Genomic DNA, 23490 nt, shown 5'->3' on the forward strand with positions numbered 1-23490 from the left:
CTGCCAAAGGGTTTCGACGTCCCTCGCAAATCTTTCAAGCATTGATCCAGAGCCTCGAGCGATTTTTTGTGTGCCATTGTGCACTCATCCCAAATAATAAGTTTGCATTGCTGCAATACTTTACCCATCCCAGATGATTTGGAAATATTGCACGTGGGAGTTTCTGTAGAATGCAAATTCAGAGGCAATTTCAAAGCGGAATGAGCAGTTCTTCCACCAGGCAGCAATGTTGCGGCTATTCCGGACGACGCAATTGCCAACGCTATATCATTTTTTGATCGAATTGATGCCAGAATCAGTTTTATCACAAACGTTTTACCAATACCTCCTGGCGCATCCAAAAAGAAAATTTCTCCAACGTTGTTATCGACACAATGCATTATCGTATCATAAATGTCTTTTTGTTCCGACGTTACCTTGGAAATGTTTCTTTGTACATACGACAATAGATCACTCGTACTGTAACTTTGTTCACGATCCAATTCTACACATGTCGAAACAGCAGCGATACGGTTAGGTGAAGGCATTCCCAAATCCTGAAGAGGTTTGTTTGCCATACGTACGCACAAATCTTCTATAATAACTAAAGTGTAGTTATAAATTTCTGATGTAAAATCAAAAGTCATATCTGCATCTCTAACTGTTTTCGATGGAGTATATCTTCGGACATTTTTGACTTATATTTTTCCCATAACTCTGTAGGAGCTGATGGAGAGCAAGTTGTTAAAATGATGCCAAACAATGCACAAATTTGACTTGCAGTTGACGTTTTGCACGCGTCATTGATGCAGTTATCCCAGTGTTGGTAATTCTCCAATAAATTCAGAGCTTGGCATGCACTACGGTAAGTGTCATGTATAGTACCGTTTACAGTTCTCAAATACTCAAAGGTTGTCGGACCGGGTACATTCACCAAAAGCAGGCGTAGAAAGAAGCATTCATGTTGATTGGGGTGAACGGTATAGAGTCTTCCTATCGTGGTATCTTTGAAGATGGTAGGTTGGCCGTCGACTTACTTACCCTGTTTTCGACGTTCAAATACTTTATTTTTAGTATTCCACGTGTAATACGAAGGCAGTTCAGTATACAACAGTTTTTTTTGCAAAAGAATCATTTTTGCAAAGCGAAAAGAAACCGGTTAACTTTGTATCCGGTGGATTCAGGGCTCTTTGTTGCACGTTAGTTTCCGAGAAATAAACACGTTGACCATTCTGTAAATGTATCGCTAAGTGAACAACAGCTGGACTACGTTCATGTATCAGAAATTAAAGAATTCGCCAAACAGCTTCATTACTGCTTATGTATCTTCCAGCCTGATATTGTACGATTTCGTCGATATCTTTGATTTCGGACTGCAAGCCAAAAACTGCCATGTCACTGCCTTTGTTGACGTATTTACATATGTATTTGATTGCCTTTATGGAGTTACAGTATTCAACGTTTATGTGTGCATTAAATGTTTTTGATAATAATGGGGAATATGGAACAACCCACTGGTTATCTACTTCGATGGTGGTACTGTTACGCTTCTTTATTATTGCTGTTTTACCGCCATCTTCAATAGATCTTCTTCTATATTGTGGGTAACCATACTTGCCAGTAATTGGGTTGGATACTAAAAGTCGAGGATATTGCTTTGTGCACCTTCCTTTAGCCATGAATGGTGAATTTTCGTTCAGTGCACGGCAAGGTCCATGTATCATATTTTTTACAATAATATCATGTAACCCCTTATCGACATTTTCATCAGGTATTTCAGCGAAAATCACATCATCAATTTCGTTCGAAGTAATTTTTTTATGTAGCCAGATTAGTATATCATTTTTTATCGAATTTATGCCAGAATCTGTTTTATCACAAACGTTTTACCAGTACCTCATAATATCATGTAACCCCTTATCGACAGTTTTATCAGGTATTTCAGCGGAAATCACATCATCAATTTCGTTCGAAGTAATTTTTTCATGTAGCCAGATTAGTATATGTGCGTGTGGCAAACCTCGTTTTTGCCATTCCACTGAGTACATCCAGCATCGCACTGACCCAAACACTTCAAAATTTACTATGTAGTTTATCAGTGATTTCAACTTTTGCCGGAAGACACGGGCCGTAATGTCATGTCTATGAACCGCCGATTGTCCTTGAAGTAAAAGCTGCAGTATCTCGTCCCAAGATTGATTACATGTAAATGTAATAAATAAATCTGGACGACCATAGAGACGAACATACGCAATAGCATCTTGAGCATATTCATGCATATGACGGGGACTGCCAGCATATGACGAAGGTAAAATTGTTAATCTTCCAACGTTTGTGGTATTACCGTCATTTATAACTGCATCTCGCAAATGAATGTATTGTTCAGAGCGGAGCTTGGTCTGATTCAGGCGGAGATATAGCAAACGTTCTGATTCAATTTTAGCATACATATCAACGACGAATTGGTGAAACAATTGACGGCATTTTAAAATATAATTTTCTTCATCGTGCCAAATCATTAGTCTATAGGAATAACAATGCATTGCACTGCATTTCTTATTCATTTCTTTGTTAGTGACTGGATTCATCAATTTAATATTAAAGTGATAGCCGTCGGCTCCATCCCAAAAAATAATAGGATATTGTAGGGCATCGTAGCATCGATGAGTTTCAGCAATTCTTAACAAATGAGCGTTTCACTTATGAAGAATAATATCTCGAGGTAAAAACTGATCACCGACCATAACGATTGCCACTTCGTCGATAGTTGGAGCATTGTATCTACGCACATGTTGGCCAGGAGGCGTTTTGTCAGCGGAAAGAACAATTTTATGCGTATCAGTAGGCATCAAATCGATGGCTGTTTTGAACAGACGCACTAAATTATTATTTTCGTGGAAAAGATGTTGCAATTGGGAAACGATTGTCCTTTCAACGTTGGGAGAAATTTCGCAACGTGCATTCAATTCAGAATTTCTATCACTGATGAAGTGCAATTGTAAAAATGTATGATTCTCACCTGAGAATGGTAGAAGGGACCCTGCTCTATGATAAATTTGCCCTTTTACTTTGAAAGTAGACATAAATTGATTTGGATTTTCGATTTGGGCTCCAAACGACGTCATTTGGAAACATGAGTTATACTCTCTGATTTGTGACAAAAAACGCTTAGATTCTGACGTAGTTCCAGTAAGGAAAGTCTTCAATGGCTCTGGTGGTGCAGCCAATAGAGGAAGTTTAACTTTTCCTGAGGCGCAACACATTCCCTTTGTTTCACCATTGCATTTCAAGGCCTTGCAATAGGGACAAAGTTTAGACATTTTAAGTCCCTGTTGCAAGGCCTTGAAATTCAATGGTGAAACAATGGGAATGTGTTGCGCCTCAGGAAAAGTTAAACTTCCTTTATTGGCTGCACCACCAGAGCCATTGAAGACTTTCCTTACTGGAACTACGTCAGAATCTAAGCGTTTTTTTGTCAAAAATCAGAAAATACAACTCATGTTTCCAAATGACGTCGTTTGGAGCCCAAATCGAAAATCCAGATCAATTTATGTCTACTTTCAAAGTAAAAGGGCAAATTTATCATAGAGCAGGGTCCCTTCTACCATTCTCAGGTGAAAATCATACATTTTTACAATTGCACTTCATCAGTGATAGAAATTCTGAATTGAATGCACGTTGCGAAATTTCTCCCAACGTTGAAAGGACAATCGTTTCCCAATTGCAACATCTTTTCCACGAAAATAATAATTTAGTGCGTCTGTTCAAAACAGCCATCGATTTGATGCCTACTGATACGCATAAAATTGTTCTTTCCGCTGACAAAACGCCTCCTGGCCAACATGTGCGTAGATACAATGCTCCAACTATCGACGAAGTGGCAATCGTTATGGTCGGTGATCAGTTTTTACCTCGAGAAATTATTCTTCATAAGCGAAACGCTCAGTTGTTAAGAAAGCCCATGAAACTGATTTAAATAAAAAGTGCTACGATGCCCTACAATATCCTATCATTTTTTGGGATGGAGCCGACGGCTATCACTTTAATATTAAATTGATGAATCCAGCCACTAACAAAGAAATGAATAAGACATGCAGTGCAATGCATTATTATTCCTATAGACTAATGATTCGGCAGGATGAAGAAAATTATATTTTAAAATGCCGTGAATTGTTTCACCAATTTGTCGTTAATATGTATGCTAAAATTGAATCAGAACGTTTGCTATATATCCGCCTGAATCAGACCAAGCTCCGCTCTGAACAATACATTCATTTGCGAGATGCAGTTATAAATGACGGTAATACCACAAACGTTGGAAGATTAACAATTTTACCTTCGTCATATGCTGGCAGTCCCCGTCATATGCATGAATATGCTCAAGAAGCTATTGCGTATGTTCGTCTCTATGGTCGTCCAGGTTTATTTATTACATTTACATGTAATCAATCTTGGGACGAGATATTGCAGCTTTTACTTCAAGGACAATCGGCGGTTCATAGGCATGACATTACGGCCCGTGTCTTCCGGCAAAAGTTGAAATCACTGATAAACTACATAGTAAAACTTGAAGTGTTTGGGTCAGTGCGATGCTGGATGTACTCAGTGGAATGGCAAAAACGAGGTTTGACACACGCACATATACTAATCTGGCTACATAAAAAAATTACTTCGAACGAAATTGATGATGTGATTTCCGCTGAAATACCTGATAAAAATGTCGATAAGGGGTTACATGATATTATGAGGTACTGGTAAAACGTTTGTGATAAAACTGATTCTGGCATCAATTCGATCAAAAAATGATATAGCGTTGGCAATTGCGTCGTCCGGAATAGCCGCAACATTGCTGCCTGGTGGAAGAACTGCTCATTCCGCTTTGAAATTGCCTCTGAATTTGCATTCTACAGAAACTCCCACGTGTAATATTTCCAAATCATCTGGGATGGGTAAAGTATTGCAGCAATGCAAACTTATTATTTGGGATGAGTGCACAATGGCACACAAAAAATCGCTCGAGGCTCTGGATCAATGCTTGAAAGATTTGAGAGGGAAGTCGAAACCCTTTGGCAGCACATTAATATTGCTTGCGGGAGATTTCAGGCAAACATTACCTATAATACCTAGATCAACTCCTGCAGACGAAATGAATGCTTGCCTGAAAAATTCTAATTTATTGGCACACGTAAAAATATTAAAATTAACTACAAATATGCGTGTCCGATTGCAAAACGATGACTCTGGTCAAACATTTTCAGATCAATTGCTGGCAATTGGAAACGAAAAGCTCCCAGTAGACTCAATTTCAGGACGTATACAACTACCTGCTGATTTCTGTAATTTAGTGACGTCCAAAAATGAAATGATTGAAAAAGTATTTCCGAATAATAATCAACCCACCAACCCCCGCGTACCAATAATACTTTTAAGAAATATCAACCCACCAAAGCTTTGCAATGGCACGCGACTTGTCGTAAAAAAAAACAATGGAAAACCTAATAGAGGCCACAATCTTGACAGGGCCTTTTGAGGGTGAGGCTGTTCTTATTCCTCGCATTCCCATGATTCCAACGGATCTGCCTTTTCAATTTAAAAGATTGCAATTCCCAATTCGATTAGCATTTGCAATCACCATTAACAAAGCTCAAGGTCAATCATTAGAAAAATGTGGTATAGATCTTAATACTGATTGTTTTTCCCATGGACAATTGTACGTTGCATGCTCGAGGGTCGGTAAACCTGACAATCTATTTATATGCAGTGACAATTGGACAGCGAAGAATGTTGTATATTCGCAAGTTTTACGCAGTTAATTTGTATTGTATCTATCTATCTATCTATCTATATAAAAACGAGTTGTGTGTATGCATGTTTGTTTGTTTGTAAAAAGAGCGTTTGCATATGACGTCATTATTAGTACATACGGCTTTGTATATGCACAGACAATGGGAAAGCCAAGAATGTTGTATATTCGCAATTTTTACGTAGTTTGAAACACATATATAAATCTATCTATATTCACAGGTGGGACACAGGGACACAACTACAATGGCGCGTAACTAATATGGCGCGTAACTAATATGGCGCGTAACGATTTACGCGCGCGGGGGGGCTTGGGGGGGGGGGGGTTGCGAAGCGCCCCACCAACTAGGTGTTGCTAGTATATATATATAAGTATTGGTCCATCCCAATCTATTCAAAGCCTCCCTCTTACACCCTCCCAGGAAGATCCCTCTTCCTTTAAATCTGAAAGGAGAGAGGCCTTCAAAACATCAACAAGAACTATCTTCATTGAAGAAAGTGGTACTGGCGAAAGCACGATACAATTCATCTATTAAAAGAATCAAATAGTCAAATACCTTGTGGTAGCGTAGTGGATATGGCCGGTTCTCTTGATTGAGGGTTTCATGGTTCAATCCCGCGTGTCGCAAGGAACGTTTCGTCATATGTCGGTAATATAAAAAGTTTGATGTACTTTTTTTAGTTTTGTAGCTTTTTCAATTTTTTTTAGGTTATTTTCTTTTTAGTTTTTTACCTTTTAATTTTTTTTCTTTTTTAGTTTTTTTTTCTTTTAGGTTTTTCTTTTTTTTAGTTTTTTCTTTTTTTACTTTTTTTTTTGTTTTTTAGTTTTGTCTTTTTTTTCTTCTATATGTTCTATTTTTTCTTCTGTTCTTCTATATATATAAAAATAAGTTGTCTGTCTGTGGATCTGTGGATCAGGTGACGTCATGTTTCTGTGTCGGCTGACGTCATGAAATTAGTTGTCAGGTGACGTCATGTTTCTGTGTCGGCTGACGTCATGAAATTAGTTGTCGTCATTTTTGCTTTGACGGTGACGTCATTCAAGTTATATAAGACATATGTTCACGTAGAAATCTATTAATGTTTAAGTTTACAATGACTGATGAAGATGCTCAAAGAGTCTATGCCAAAAAACTTGCTGCTCGGCACGCTTTCTTTTCTGACTTTCTCTATCAGCAGCAAGTTTTTTGGCATAGACTCTTTGAGCATCTTCATCAGTCATTGTAAACTTAAACATTAATAGATTTCTACGTGAACATATGTCTTATATAACTTGAATGACGTCACCGTCAAAAGCAAAAATGACGGCAACTAATTTCATGAATTAATTTCAGAACTTAATTTCTGTGTTGACTGACGTCATGAAATTAGTTGTCGTCATTTTTGTTATGACGATGCTTAGTATATTGTAAAACACATTAATTTGGTTAATAATATACCATTTAAAACACCAAAATGAACATGCAGGAGTAATCACTCGGTGAGAGAGGGTGTCAGAACGGAGAATGAAAGTCCCAGGTTCAAATCCTGGTTAGGCTAAAAAAGGTAAAAATCTAAAAACTAAAAAAAAAACTGAAAAAACTAAAAAAGGCAAAAACTACAAAAAAAACTAAAAACTAATAAAAAAAAATTAAGAATAAAAATAAAAAAAAATAAAAAAGATAAAAACTAAAAAAAAAGTAAAAAGAAAAAAAGAAAAAAAACTAAAAAAGCTAAAAAAAAGGTAAAAACCAATAAAAAACTGAAAAGAAAAAAAGGAATAAAACTAAAAAAATTTTCATCTAAAAAACTAAAAAAAACTAAAAAAGGTAAAAACTAAAAGAACTAAAAAGAAACAAAAAACTAAAAAAAGGAAAAAAACTGAAAAATAAAGGAGAAAAAGAAAACTAAAAAAATATAAATAAAAATAAAAAAACTAAAAAGATAAAAACTTCAAAAAAACTAAAAAGAAAAAAGAAAAAAACTAAAAAACCTAAAAAAAAGGTCAAAACCAATAAAAAAAAACTAAAAGGAAAAAAAGGGAAAAAATTAAAAATTTATTTCATCATATACCAATTCAAAAACGAATGTATACCGGGATGACGACCGGGACACAGGGAATATAAATGACACAACTACAACGGGGACGCCGGGGGGCACAGGGGGATATAAGTGACGACCGGGACACAAGGAATATAAATGACGCCCGGGACACTCAAAGAGAAATCAGAGACTGGGACACCGGGACACAAATGACGACCGGGACACAGGGAATATAAATGACGACCGAGACACAGGGACATAACTACAAAGGGGACGCCGGGGTGCACAGGGGGATATATAAATGACGATGGCGACTCAGGGAATGGTCGATTAGCAATCACCATCAACAAAGCTCAAGGGCAATCATTAGAATCATGAGGTATAGATCTGAATACGGATTGTTTTCCCATTGACCATTATATGTTGCATGTTCAAGAGTCGGTAAACCTGACAATCCATTTATATGCACAGACAATGGGACAGCAAAGAATGTTGTATATTCGCAAGTTTTACGTAGTTAAATATATATATATATATATATATATATATATATATATATATATATATATATATATATATATATATATATATATATATCTATATATATAAAAATAAGTTGTCTGTGTGTGGATCTGTGGATGGATCAGGTGACGTCACCTGAAAAAACTGGATCAGGTGACGTCAAAACTGAAAAAACTAAAAAAAGGCGAAAACTACAAAAAAAACTAAAAACTAATAAAAAAAATAAAAAAGCTAAAAAACTAAAAAAACTAAAAAAAGGCAAAAACTACAAAAAAAACTAAAAACTAATAAAAAAGCTAAAAAACTAAAAAAACTAAAAAAAGGCAAAAACTACAAAAAAAACTAAAAACTAATAAAAAAAATAAAAAATCTAAAAAACTAAAAAAACTAAAAAAAGGTAAAAAACTAAAAAAACTAAAAACTAAAAAAAACTAAAAAAAAGGAAAAAACTGAAAAATAAGCTAAAATAAAGGTAAAAACCAATAAAAAACTAAAAGAAAAACTGAAAAAACTAAAAAAAGGCAAAAACTACAAAAAAAACTAAAAACTAATAAAAAAAGTGAAAAAGCTAAAAAACTAAAAAAACTAAAAAAACTAAAAAAAGGTAAAAAACTAAAAAAAATAAAAAATAAAAAAAAACTAAAAAAAAGGAAAAAACTGAAAAATAAGCTAAAATAAAGGTAAAAACCAATAAAAAACTAAAAAGAAAAAAAGGAAAAAACTAAAAAAAATTTCATCTAAAAAACTAAAAAAAACTAAAAAAGGTAAAAACTAAAAGAACTAAAAAAGAAAAAAATAAATGACGACACTCAAAGAGAAAGCGACCAGGACAAAAGGAATGTTCGATTAGCAATCAACAAAGCACCGGGACACAGGGAGTATAAATGACGACCAGGACATAAGTAAAAAAAAAAACTAACAAAACTAAAAAGAAGGTAAAAACTACAAAAAAACTAAAAAGAAAAAAACTAAAAAAAGGCAAAAACTACAAAAAAAACTAAAAACTAATAAAAAAGCTAAAAAACTAAAAAAACTAAAAAAAGGCAAAAACTACAAAAAAAACTAAAAACTAATAAAAAAAATAAAAAAGCTAAAAAACTAAAAAAACTAAAAAAACTAAAAAAAGATAAAAAACTAAAAAAACTAAAAACTAAAAAAAACTAAAAAAATTTTCATCTAAAAAACTAAAAAAAACTAAAAAAGGTAAAAACTAAAAGAACTAAAAAAGAAAAAAATAAATGACGACACTCAAAGAGAAAGCGACCAGGACAAAAGGAATGTTCGATTAGCAATCAACAAAGCACCGGGACACAGGGAGTATAAATGACGACCAGGACATAAGTAAAAAAAAAAACTAACAAAACTAAAAAGAAGGTAAAAACTACAAAAAGACTAAAAAGAAAAAAAAACTAAAAACTAATAAAAAAACTAAAAAATCTAAAAATCTAAATAAACTAAAAAAGAAAAAAAAAGGAAAAAAATAAAGGAGAAAAACAAAACTAAAAAACGAATGTATATACAGACCGGGACACCGGGATACAAATGACGACCGGGACACAGGGAATATAAATGACGACCGGGACACAGGGACACAACTACAACGGGGACACCGGGGGAAACAGGGGGATATAAATGACGACCGGGACAGGGAATGGTCGATTAGCAATCACCATCAACAAAGCTCAAGGGCAATCATTAGAATCATGAGGTATAGATCTGAATACAGATTGTTTTCCCATGGACCATTATATGTTGCATGTTCAAGAGTCGGTAAACCTGACAATCTATTTATATGCAAAGACAATGGGACAGCAAAGAATGTTGTATATTCGCAAGTTTTACGTAGTTAAAACCATATATATATATATATATATATATATATATATATATATATATATATATATATATATATATATATATATATATCTATATTCACAGGTGGGACATAGGGACACAACTACAATGGCGCGTAACTATTATGGCGCGTAGCGACTTACGCGCGCGGGGGGGCTTGGGGGGGGCGCGAAGCGCCCCCACCAACTAGGTGTTGGGGTGGCGCGAAGCGCCACCCCAACAGCTAGTATATATATATATATATATATATATATATATATATATATATATATATATATATATATATATATATATATATATATATATATATACATCTATCTATATTCACAGGTGGGACATAGGGACACAACTACAATGGCGCGTAACTAATATGGCGCGTAACGACTTACGCGCGCGGGGGGGCTTGGGGGGGGGCGCGAAGCGCCCCCACCAACTAGGTGTTGGGGTGGCGCGAAGCGCCACCCCAACAGCTAGTATATATATATTTATCTATCTATATTCACAGGTGGGACACAGGGACACAACTACGCCGCCCCAACAGCTATTATATATATATATATATATATATATATATATATATATATATATATATATATATATATATATATATATATATATATATATATATATATATATATATATATATATATATATATATATATATATATATATATATATATATATATATATATATATATATATATATCATATTATGGGACCAGAAAAGAAGGTTTAATCTAGCATCTTGGATGTTTTACGGGAATATTCGAATGATGAGCCACCTTTCTCGTTGCCCCTAAAGTTTCTGGGATGGAACCCTGGGCCCATTATTACCCAGCAGAGATCAGTCCACTGTGCTACCACACGTTATACGCATTGGTAGATCCATTTTCATTCCTAATAATTTCAAATAAGATCACTGGGAAGGTTTAATTTTAATGTGAAAAGCGAGCAGAAGGTCTTATTTATTAATTTTTGATAACAATTTCTTACTATAAAATTCCAGGCCCTTGTTGAAAGAAATACGAAAAGATAGTATTTCGCAGATTGTATTAGCTTGCTCTTCTAAGAGAATCTTGGATATACTTCGACAAGCGAATCAAGTGGGATTAATATCTACATATCATTCTTATGTCTTGACTTCTTTGGTAAGTTTTCGTCCTTATAAAACTGACATTTGGCGGTGTTTCAGTGGTGACTAATTTCATTTTGGTGTAGTTTCAGTGGTGACTAGCAATTCAAGGCTCTGTTGTAATGTCACCGGCTGACAGCACTATTTGCGTGTTTTTCGTATGTGATTCGGTAAACCAGTCTGCGAAGTCTAAATTCGCCTTAAACGGGCAGCAGACAGAAATAGTTAAGAAGGAGAAACGAATAGACAGAAACTGAAAAAAAAATTAGCAAAGAGAAGAAAAGAGGAGTAGATTAAAAATGTTAAAATTAAAACTGAACAAGTTGCAGTAATTTTAAAACGCATATGAATTTGAACTGCGAAAAAACAAAATGAATTGTTTGGAGATGTAAGGAATTCTTAGGAAAAATCCTATAAATGTCAATATTTGAAGGCGGCTCTAGCGTCAAATGTCCTCCTTTGTGCATACCTGCATTGGTCATATTGCTTTAAAGTAAAGAATCCATGGGGCAGAATCATTGTATATTTGCATGTTACACATATTTGTGGGGAATTTTTTTTTGGCCAAGAACCGCTTTAAATGTCCAGATTCCTGGAATTTTCCCCACATTTTTCAATATTTTCTGTATAATTCGCCTGTTTTGGAAGTTGTCGTTTCATAATTTATGAAAATAATTTAATCATTTCATAATTTACGTAGATATTACATTATTAATTTCTTTTCCTAGCCTCGTTATTTTACTTCCTATGTACACTTCCTTGAAATCGAAATACTACAAGGCTTCATAATTTATCTAAGAGGAGCCCCGTGACGCTCGCACCCTCTTTGATTTCCATTTTCTATACACTTCTTTTTACACTCTCGCATTGCACTTCTTTCGTATTACACTTTCTCTCGTATTACACTTCATTTTCGCTACACTTCTTTTGAACCGGACCAAGCAGGATTATTTGTTTTTATCCCGGATGTTTTCTCTTTCTTTTTGAAGATTAAATAATAAAAAAACAAGTGTTCTTAAATGAAAGTAAGGAGCAATATTAAAACTTAAAATGAACAGAAATTACTCCGTATATGAAAGGGGCTTTTCCTCTTCAACGCCTCGCTCTTTACGCTAAAATTTGACTCTTTCTCTTAACTCTACTTTTGAAAACAGTAAGAAGCTTTAGGATAAAGAGCGGGGCATTGAGGAGGAAAAGCCCCTTTCATATACGGAGTAATTTCTGTTCTTTTTCAGCTTTAATGTTGCTCCTTACTTTCATTTAAAAAAACTTGTTTTTTTATTTAATTTCTGGACGTTTTTGAATTAATGCATGTTTTGATCTTGGCTCTCCGCACATAAATAATTAAAACGAAATTTGCATATTAATTAATTGCAATTAATCGGAAGATTTTGAGAAAAAATGAGCGAGGGAGGAGGCCTAGTTGCCCTCCAATTTTTTGATTACTTAAAAAGGCAACTATAACTTTTAATTTTTTACAAACGTTTTCATTGGTAAAAAATATACGTAACTTACAAATTAACTTACGTAACGAACTTCTATATTCGTATGTTTTATTGCGTATATGAGGGGGTTCAACCCTCGTCGATACCTCGGTCTTTACACTAAAGCTTAAATGTTGTCCCAATTCCTTAAGAATGACCTCTGAATCACAAAGGCCGTAGAATAAATAGTTGAAATTACTAAAAATACGTTAGCGTAAAGAGTGAGGTATAACGAAGATGTAAACCCCTCATATGCGTAATAATTTTTGTTCGTTTTAAGTTTTAATGCTGCTCCTTACTTTCCGGTTGAAAAAAACTTTTCATATTTATTTTTTCATTGTCTTTTTCAAATAATGCTAGAAAATCCTGCGCCCTCTTCATTGAAATTCTCTTCCCCCATGAGAAGTTCCTCCGTGGAAATCTCCTCCCACGTAACCCCCCCCCTCAAATCTCCCCCTAAACCAAAAAAATCTCCCTGAAAACGTCTGTACAGTTCCCAGTAACCATTACTATATGTAAACACAGGTCAAAGTTTGTAACTTGCAGCCCCTCCAACGGGGACTGTGGGGGAGTAGGTAATCCCTAAAGACATAGTTATTAGGTTTTTCGACTACGGTGAAATAAATGGCTATCTCAGAATTTTGATCCGGTGACTTTTGGGGGGAAATGAGCGTGGGAGGGGGTCTAGGTGCCCTCCAATTTTTTGTAACTTAAAAAGGGCGCTAAAACTTTTAATTTCCGTTAGAATGAGCCCTCTCACGACATTCAAGGACCACTAAGTCGATACGATCACCCCTGGAAAAAAACAACAAAAAAACAAATAAACACGCATCCGTGATCTGTCTTCTGGCAAAAATGCGGAATTCCACATTTTTGTAGATAGGAGCTTGAAACTTCTCCCCTGGGGAAAAAAACACAAACAAACAAATAAACACGTATTCGTGATCTGTCTTCTGGCAAAAAATACAAAATTCCACAATTCCATCATTAGGGGGTGTTTTTCCCTATTTTCTAAAATAAGGCAAATTTTCTCAGGCTCATAACTTTTGATTGGTAATAGTAAACTTGATGAAACTTATATATTGAAAATCAGCATTAAAATGTGATTCTTTTGATGTAACTATTGGTATCAAAATCCCTTTTTTTAGAGTTTCGACTACTATTGAGCCGGGTCGCTCCTTACTACAGTTCGTTACCACGAACTGTTTGATTTAGTTAGTATGTAGTTGTTTTAGGTTAGAAACGAGTTTTTTAATTAATCCGCCCCCCCCCCATTTTTCCCAGAATCCAACCTTAAAATTATTCCTAATTAGAAAATCATTTTTGTAACCTATATAAATGTGCATGCTATTACGTCATCTATTACAATTTTATTTACTTTCGTGGGGTGCTGAAAATATTAAGCTTTCTTTCGGATTTAAGCTACCTTCAAATTTCTTAGGTGTTTCAATTAACAAGCTGGTTCTCTGATTCTGGCTAACAACCGACCACCATTCTTACAAGGGCCAAAGGTTTGAATTTTTGTTCAAATTTACTTTGATAATTTGCTCTTTTAGGATTTGCAAACGGTTGATTTAGCTGAATTTCGTGACAGTGGAGTTAACATAACAGGATACAGTATTATAGATCCCACTAAATCTGAAGTTGCCAACGCCGTATCAGATTGGGTCTTTGGAGAGCTAAGATACGGTCGAGCTTTAGACCTAACAGAAAAAAAGCTAACTGTAAGTAATGTAACTTTTACTTGAATTCTCTGAACCGGTAAAAACCAATTTCCTATGGCTGCTACTATAATCAAACTCAAATTTTCATGTTGAGTGGGTGAAAAGGAGAATTGGAATATGCTGGCGATAAAAACTGGCGGATCCAGGGGCCTGGGGCCCCCCAAGATTTTTTCTTGTGCCCTCATTCCTTTTTTTTCTGTTTTTCACAATTTTTTAAAATAAATTTGTCGATTAGGTCAGTTATTGGCGGCCTTGTCATACTTCCCCTCCCCCCAAGATTTTTCTTGTTGGCACTGTTGTCACATTGCCCCCCCCTCTAAGATCTTGCTCTAGATCAGCCCCTGGCGGTAATTGTGGGGAAGATACGGTACGTGCAAAAAGTAGAAGGTGAAAGCTGAGAAATGAAAGGTGTGAATAGACTTTGCATTAGTTTTTCACGTAGCAGATTATACAGGCAAAAATTCGTGGGAAAAATTGGTTTCAGATATTTTAGTGTAATTAAAATGAAGGTTTATGATTTGTGAGAAGACGCTACACTTAATTTGTCTTCATATCTGTCTTCAATGATACATCAATAAGCGATGATGTATTTATTAGTTCTAATGTTTCGTGAGAAGCGTAGAAGTGGGGTTTCTCGCTTATAGTTAAAAACGGAAAGTCTTTTTTTTTTTCTTTTAAAAGTGCGTGATAATTTGTTTCCATATAGGTAGTTGTATCAAACCCGTGGCTGTGAAATGTGGGAGGGATGCTATTTGAGTAAAAATTTGAAGGAGTGTCAGTTGAACAGGTATATTGAGATTTGAAGCTATTTCTTAGTGACAGTCCAAAACTGAAAAATTGAAGGACTAAAATCGAAAAGATGAAATTTCAAGATGGTTATTTTAGATCAACATCTTCAAAAATATTGTTTTTAATATTTTTTTTTCTAACTCATTAAATCCTATCAGGGGAGAAGCCAGGAGTATATATCCTTGCTTCGTTTTTTTTAAGGTGACTCTTAATCAACGTAAATAAGAAAAAATTCTACTATTAACAACCCATCACAGGACTAAACCATCTTATCCCAGCTGTTCCCACTACCCTACCCCAGATGTCCTACCCCACCCTACCCCAGATGTTCAGAGCTTCACCCTTTGCTCCTTCGATAATTTTTTCACTTCCTTGAACACTTAAGGATATCCTGCTCTTGTTGCCCCACTTGGATCTATCGTCCTTCATAAGTACAACCTGATCTAACCATTTTGAATTTTCTTCTTTGGCCATAGACATTGGAATCGTACCACATTTTAGCACTGCTTATTGTTTGATTTACTGTCGCTCAAGCGAGTACCTTAAACTGTCCCCAGACAATTCCCCTGTAAAAGATTTAGGAGAACTATACCAAATTTTCAGAGCAGCCATGTTTCCTTGCCATTTTTGATAACTTTCACCGCTTTAGCTTCTGATGGCCTAGTCTTAGAACTTCTTCTGAATAATGCTCCTAGAACTAGAACTCCTAAGACCTGTCTTCCTATACGTGCCTTCGCCGTTTTACCTCTTCACCTTAGTCACCCTTTTTCTAAATAATACTATCTATACTACTGAATGTACCCCCTCAGTCAATTTCCTTAATATCTAAAATCCCCTCTTTATTCGTGTATTTATTCCTAATTTTAACAACTTTGTCTCCTTGACATTAATTTCCAAACTTATTCTCTAGTCATGGACTCTCAAAAACTCCAAGGATTCTTTAGTTTTGCAAAGACTTTCACATGAACACTCAACTAATCTGCTGAATCCGGCCTAACAATTGGTTGCATAACTGTTTAATATCCTACTTTTTCACTTCTGTTATTATGTTCCTTAAGACAAAAACTAATCAAAACTCTGATAACACTAAATCTTTCAAAAATTCTTGACGTCACTTCCTACATTTTCTGTAGTAATACTATGTTTGCATACACTACCATTGAACTTTAGCATACCTCTTACGGCTTCTACCATGGACAAGTAACCTTATTGTGACAAGTCGGTATGGGATTGTCGACCCTAATGAAGCGATAATAGCCCAGATCGCCAGATATAACTCTAATATTGTTACTCATCCTTGGGCAATTATTTTGAGGCAATAGGTTTTATTTTTTGTAGTTAGATATCCATTTGCTCTTTATTTTTCTTGTGTTTGTGTATTCTTTTGTAGCTTGATTTTCGCTTTTTATCTTATACTCCATCTGTTTCTTTTGATGGGAAATAAATATATACATACATACATACTTTAATTTTATGTCTGATGAACATTATTCTGCTCAAAGCTATACCGAATTTTCCTATCTGAAAAATTAAATACGAGCTCGTAGTCATTAAATCAAAAGGCTTAAGGACTCTGATAATTCTGACACTTTTTTTTTATTACCTTAAGCAATAAAACATAGTCAATGCGTCTATTCTAAGGTTCTGGCATCCTACTGAAATCAAATCCATTCCTCTGTAATTACTGCATTCACTCCTATCTGATATTTTACTGTTTAGTTTTTTCTTCAAGGTGTTCGGCATTTCGTCTTTAGCCTTTGTTTTATATCTCCATGTGGTGTCCATTATTTGCCAAACTTAAAGCCTCTTCACTTGTAATCCTAAGTGCTTATCTAGGTTTCCTCTCTTAACTGTCCCCTCCTACTTCACAAACCATTTTTCCAGACCAATTTCGTAGAACTCCCCAACTATCCAATTCTAAACTCTCTAATGTCTTATCCAACTCTCCTACTCAAATACCTCCCATTTTAAATAAGAAAAAATGCTCCAAATTTAAATATATTCAAAGCTTTTTCGATCACAACATCGAAAATGAGCTTGGGGGAAAATCCCTCAGGAATGAGACATACACAGCAATCCATTTTGGGACTGACGTTTTAGGAAGAGAAACTCACTGATTTAGAATATTTAACCAGCCCACATGCATTGAAATGGGCAGATAGTTAAAGAAAAAAGGAAGTAATCAAACAGTTCGTGGTAACGAACTGTAGTAAGGAGCGACCCGGCTCAATAGTAACCGAAACTCTAAAAAATGGAATTTTGATACCAATCGTTGCATCAAAAGCATCGCATTTTAATGCTGATTTTTAATATATAAGTTTAATCAAGATCTGTTATACCCATCTAAAGTTACGAGCCTGAGAAAATTTGCCTCATTTTAGAAAATAGGGGGAAACACCCCCTAAAAGTCATAGAATCTTAACGCAAATCACACCATCAGATTCAGCGTATCAGAGAACCCTATTCTAGAAGTTTCAAGCTCCTATCTACAAAAATGTAGAATTTTGTATTTTTTGCCAGAAGGCAGATCACGGATGCGTGTTTATTTGTTTTTATTTGTTTTTTTTCCAGGGGTGATCGTATCGACCCAGTCGTTCTAGAATGTCGCGATAGGGCTCATTCTAACGGAAATGAAAAGTTCTAGTGCCCTTTTAAGTGACCAAAAAAATTGGAGGGCACCTAGGCCCCCTCCCACGCTAATCATTTTCCCAAAGTCAACGGATCAAAATTCTGAGATAATCATTTTATTCAGTGTAGTCGAAAAACCTTATAACTATGTCTTTGGGGACAACTTACTCCCCCGCAGTCCCCGTGGGAGGGGCTACAAGTTACAAATTTTGACCAGTCCTGAAATATAGTAATGGTTATTGGGAAGTGTACAGACGTTTTCAGGGGGATTTTTTGGTTGGGGGAGGGTTTGAGAAGAGGGGGATATGTTGGGGGAACTTTCCGCCGAGGAATTTGTCATGGGGGACGAAAATTTCCATGAAGGGAGCACAGAATTTTCTAGTATTATTTAAAAAAAAAACAATGAAAAAATAAATATGAAGAAGTTTTTTCAACTGGAAGTAAGGAGCAGCATTAAAACTTAAAACGAACAGAAATTATTACGTATATGAGGGGCTAACCTCCTCCTAATACATCGCTCTTTATGCTAAAGTATTTTTAGTAATTTCAACTATTTATTCTACGACTTTTGTGAGTCAGGGGTCATTCTTAATGAATTGAGACAAAATTAAAAAAAAACATCAGAATACAAAAGTTCGTTACGTAAGCTAATATATAAGTTAACGTATTTCTTTTGCTAATAAAAACGTCCGCAAAAAATTAAAAGTTCTAGTTGCCTTTTTAAGTAACCAAAAAGTCGGAGGGTAACTAGGCTTCCTCCCCTGCTCCTTTTTTTCTCAAAATCATTCGATCAAAACTATGAGAAAGCCATTTATCCAAAAAAATAAATATGCAAATTTTGTTTTAATTATTTCTCTGCGGAAAGCCAAAGTCAAACATGCATTGATTCAAAAATGTTCAGAAATTAAATAAAAAAACGAGTTTTTTAACTGAAAGTAAGGAGCGACATTAAAACTTAAAACGAACAGAAATTACTTCGTATATGAAAGGGGCTGCTTCCTCATCAACGCCCCACTCTTTACGCTAAAGTTTGACTCTTTCTCTCAACTCTGCTTTTTAGAACAGTAAAAAACTTTAGGGTAAAGAGCGGGGCGTTGATGAAGAAGCAGCCCCTTTCATATACGAAGTAATTTCTGTTCGTTTTAAGTTTTAATGTCGCTCCTTACTTTCAGCTAAAAAACTTGTTTTTTTTATTTAATTAAAAAAAAGAATAGATAATCTGGATATAGTGCTTACAAAGAAAATACTGATATACAAAAAAATGAATATATACTGTATTGGACAATTGTAAGGCTAGAAAAAAATCAGTTTATAGATACTTTAATCGTGCTTAAGCTTAAAATGCTCCAGTCATTGCGTGATAAAGTAAAGATTTCTTATACACCTTCGAAAGTTGGGAGAGTTACACAAAGTTAAGATAGGTCCATTACTTGGATTCCTCAGGCAATCATATTATAACTGAAATGGCAATTGACAGATGGTGTGGGTAACTTTTCTCTGTAGGTCCATGTTGATTAATACTATTTGCAAGGTCAGCTTCGTAGAATTTTACTTAATGGTGTTGGAGCCCTTTGTCCTAGAAAACTGTCTAAAACTAAAATGCGAAAAGTATAATAATTTTTAAGTAGTAGATAGATTTCTGTTCTAGAAAGGAAAGTCTATGGGCTGATCTTTCACTCTCTCCTGTCAGTACTTTTTCCTAGAGCATTTGAATTTTGTATGCTTTCTTTTTTGTGCAGCTATGTTAAGCGTATGTATTTAAATATATCAAAAAGTAAATAAATTTCAATTATTGTTAAATTTTTTAAAGACTAAAATATGCTATTAGTATTTTCTCAGATTAAAAAATCTTACATCTTGTCAAATATTTCTTGATTTAGTTATAATTCAGGGTTGAAGTAGATTTGAAATAGAAGCCTTAATTTAATTTTAGGTATCTGCAGCATTGATTTACGATGCAGTACTTCTGTTTTCTAAAGCTTTACATGATTTGGACCGCAGTCAAGATATATCTGTCCGACCTATGAATTGCAATAGTCCAGATCAAACAACATATGGCTCAGCCCTTGTCAGCTACTTGAAACTGGTAAGCCCCGTCTAATTTGAATATAAAACCAAGTAGGTTCTATTCTATACTGTGTATACTTGATTATAAATTATTGGTATGTTTGTATATGAATGTTTCATGTTGACCGCAACTGTGACAATCTACTTTGGCCTGTCATGAGAATGAAAGATTATAAGCTATATAGCCATAAATATTATATTTGTTGCAATCTAGTGTCTACGAGTATCTGTATGCTATACAATTTTGCATACAATTTCACAAATTATGTTGACTAGTTAAAAATTAGGAAATGCAAGGAAGAAATTATTGCTACAAACTGCATTATTTCAACGTTAACGCCAATGTAAAGCTTTTATCAAGGCTGGAGCTATATATAAAAAAATTAAAAAAAAAATGGACGACTTCATCAAAAGATGAACACGATTAGAAACTGAATAAGATCTCTAAAAAATTTTAGCAATGAATTGTAAGCATATTTGACAACCCATATGTTCAGTTCTGCGATCAAGGTGATCTTTTGTTAATTCAAATTCTAAATTTTTTGTGCTACATGGATGTTTCTCTGGAGTTCTGTTTCCTTAATTGTTTTCTGCTTAGCTATGTTGACCTCAGGCGGCTTGGTGCTGCAGTTAGTTGTTAGTAGTAGTAGTAGGACTCTTCAGGAAATAGTATGGTGTGACTTCTAATAGTTAGAAATACATCCTGCCATAGAGCTAGTCCCAAAAACTGACTTGGTCGTAAATGCCCTTAGGATAACAAATCCGAGTATTATATTCAAACCAGCAATCATCTTAGTTTAGCCACAATTTTGTGCTAGTCGCGATATTTATTCTAAATGGGTTTTCTCAAACTCCTTGACCTATCTAGATCGGTTTTTAGGCCAGAAAATCCCAGGTTGCCAATAAAAAAAATGGAACCATTTCAAGAAAAAAGTTATAAATACATAAATAAATACACAATTATTGCTCGTTTATATATATATATATATATATATATATATATATATATATATATATATATATATATATATATATATATATATATATAAACACAACTGTGTCAGCCTTGTATAAATTTCAGACTGTAGAACACAAATCCACTCCACAATTGAATGTGGTATTTTCGTGATTCGAGTTGTTTAAATCTTGCGCTAAAAACTACAAATTTCTCTAGGAACACTTTTTATTTTTAGCGAGTGGAATCAGTGAATATAGGCAAGCGTTTTCTATTTGTTCGCACAAACACTTTCACTTTAAACAATTATAGCCAACATACTTTGTATGACGGCGGAAGCTCGCATTAAATTTGTCAGCAGATAAAAGCAATTCAGAAAGGAAATTCAAGATGAAAAAAGCAATTTAAAGAAAATGATTTTTTCAAATCATATTTGTTTTTCACTCAAAGATTTTATACTAGATACTTCCATTAGTTTTACTAATGGAAGAAACTAAGTAATAGGAACACTTTGAAGAAAATGGTTTTTATCTGCCCTATTTTTGTCGAAGGTGGCAGTTAAAGATTCTTTCTAACATTTGTAGATGGAGCTAGATGGCTTGACTGGAAGTATAAAGTTTGATGGCAGAGGATATAGAACTCAGTTCTCCCTGGATATCATTGAGTACAGTCATACTGAGGACTTCAAGAAAATTGGAACATGGACTCCGTCCTATGGCACTAATTTTACACGGAATTATCAGGACGTATATGCCCAAATTATTGAGGGATTGCAGAACAGAACTTTTCGTGTCACTACAATTTTGGTAAGAATGATAGGGGTCTGATAAATTCATTCGAATCTTTTTATCTTATTGATAGTTTTGCCCAAATTTAGCTTTACGCCCATCTTTTAGGAAACTCTAGGGCAAATAAGTTTATAGAGGCTGCACTGCCCCCTGCCACAAGCTACTTCCACTTTATTTTTTTTTTACTTGCCTGTTTGTATATTTTTTAAGAATTTTATCCCTGGTACAAAATGTGTGTTGTCTAAAAATAGCGTTCTGGATAATAGCCTTAGAATTTTAAAATTAAAGAAGAAAATTATTCTTAAGCATTATTAAATATTTTTTTGAAGTTCTAAATTTGTATTTACAAAGTAAAATTCACATTACATAATCTGCTATGAACATTGTTGCCATAGATAAGCTAGCGAAAGGAGGAATCCAAGAATATACCAACCTAGAAAACACCAGATTCGCTTGGAGTTCTGGTTGCAAAAAAAGACGACAAATATGACTTGTTAGCCATTTGCGGTAATTTTTTATTGTAGATCCCTTAACGTCAAACTCTCCAGTGCTTTTTGTCCAGCTCCATCATTAAATTATTCAAAGTTTCATTTCCAGTTTGGATACTGTCTGAAGAAACTGCAGTAATTGTCTATTGAGTCAAATCTGACTGATAGTTTTTTTTCTTGATCACCCTTTTCGTAGTTGAGATGACACATTTTACATTGAACTTCAATATTTGTGTCATAAAAAAATTCTATGGTAAAAAATCTTCATATCTTTATTGTTCGGGAAAGTTTTTGACTACAATTTTGTTTTCTGATTTTGAAACTGTAACCAGATATTCCTCAGTATCTATAGTTTTGTTTAGTTTATCATATATATATATATATATATATAAGCGCGCCCCCCCCCCGCGCGCTTAAGTCGTTACGCGCCATATTAGTTACGCGCCATTGTAGTTGTGTCCCTGTGTCCCACCTGTGAATATATATATATATATATATATATATATATATATATATATATATATATATATATATATATATATATATATATATATATATATATATATATATATATATATATATATATATATATATATATGTTTTTAACTACGTAAAACATGCGAATATACAACATTCTTTGCTGTCCCATTGTCTGTGCATATAAATAGATTGTCAGGTTTACTGACTCTTGAACATGCAACATATAATTGTCCATGGGAAAAACAATCCGTATTCAGATCTATACCTCATTATTCCAATGATGTGTCCCTGTGTCCCGGTCGTCATTTATATTCCCTGTGTCCCGGTCGTCATTTGTGTCCCGGTATCCCAGTTTGTAATTTCTCTTTGAGTGTCCCGGTCGTCATTTATATTTCCTGTGTCCGGTGTCCCGGTCGTCATTTGTGTCCAGGTCTGTAATTTCTATTCGAACAATCCCTGTGTCCCGGTCGTCATTTATATATCCCGCCTGTGCCCCCGGCGTCCCCGTTGTAGTTGTGTCACTATGTCCCGGTCGTCATTTATATTCCCTTTGTCCGGGTCGTGATTTGTGTCCGGGTGTCCCAGTCTGTAATTTCTCTTTGAGGTTCCCGGTCGTCATTTATATTCCCTGTGTCCCGGTCGTCATTTGTGTCCCGGTATGTAATTTCATCAGTTGACAAACATGACGTCAGTCGACAAACAACTTCATGACGCATACAGCTCAATCCTTATAATGACGTCAGTCGACAAATATGACATCACTCGACACACACACA

General features: G+C 34.7%; 1 protein-coding gene and 1 long non-coding RNA gene across 4 annotated transcripts in view; one reads left to right on the forward strand and one right to left on the reverse strand.

Annotated features, from left to right (window-relative positions):
- LOC136042526 (glutamate receptor ionotropic, kainate 2-like) overlaps positions 1-23490 on the forward strand; it is a 90581-nt gene that overhangs the window by 32947 nt on the left and 34144 nt on the right. For all 3 annotated transcript variants that reach the window (XM_065727491.1, XM_065727498.1, XM_065727505.1), the window contains exon 8: positions 21543-21764. In XM_065727491.1, coding sequence (XP_065583563.1) covers positions 21543-21764 — 222 coding nt within the window. The remainder of the gene's footprint in view (positions 1-21542; positions 21765-23490) is intronic.
- Positions 1-23490, reverse strand: part of LOC136042605 (uncharacterized) — a 64621-nt gene that overhangs the window by 29144 nt on the left and 11987 nt on the right. The gene's annotated exons all lie outside the window — the stretch shown is intronic.

Source organism: Artemia franciscana, chromosome 2, assembly GCF_032884065.1.
Source record: "Artemia franciscana chromosome 2, ASM3288406v1, whole genome shotgun sequence".
NCBI classification, from domain to species: domain Eukaryota; kingdom Metazoa; phylum Arthropoda; class Branchiopoda; order Anostraca; family Artemiidae; genus Artemia; species Artemia franciscana.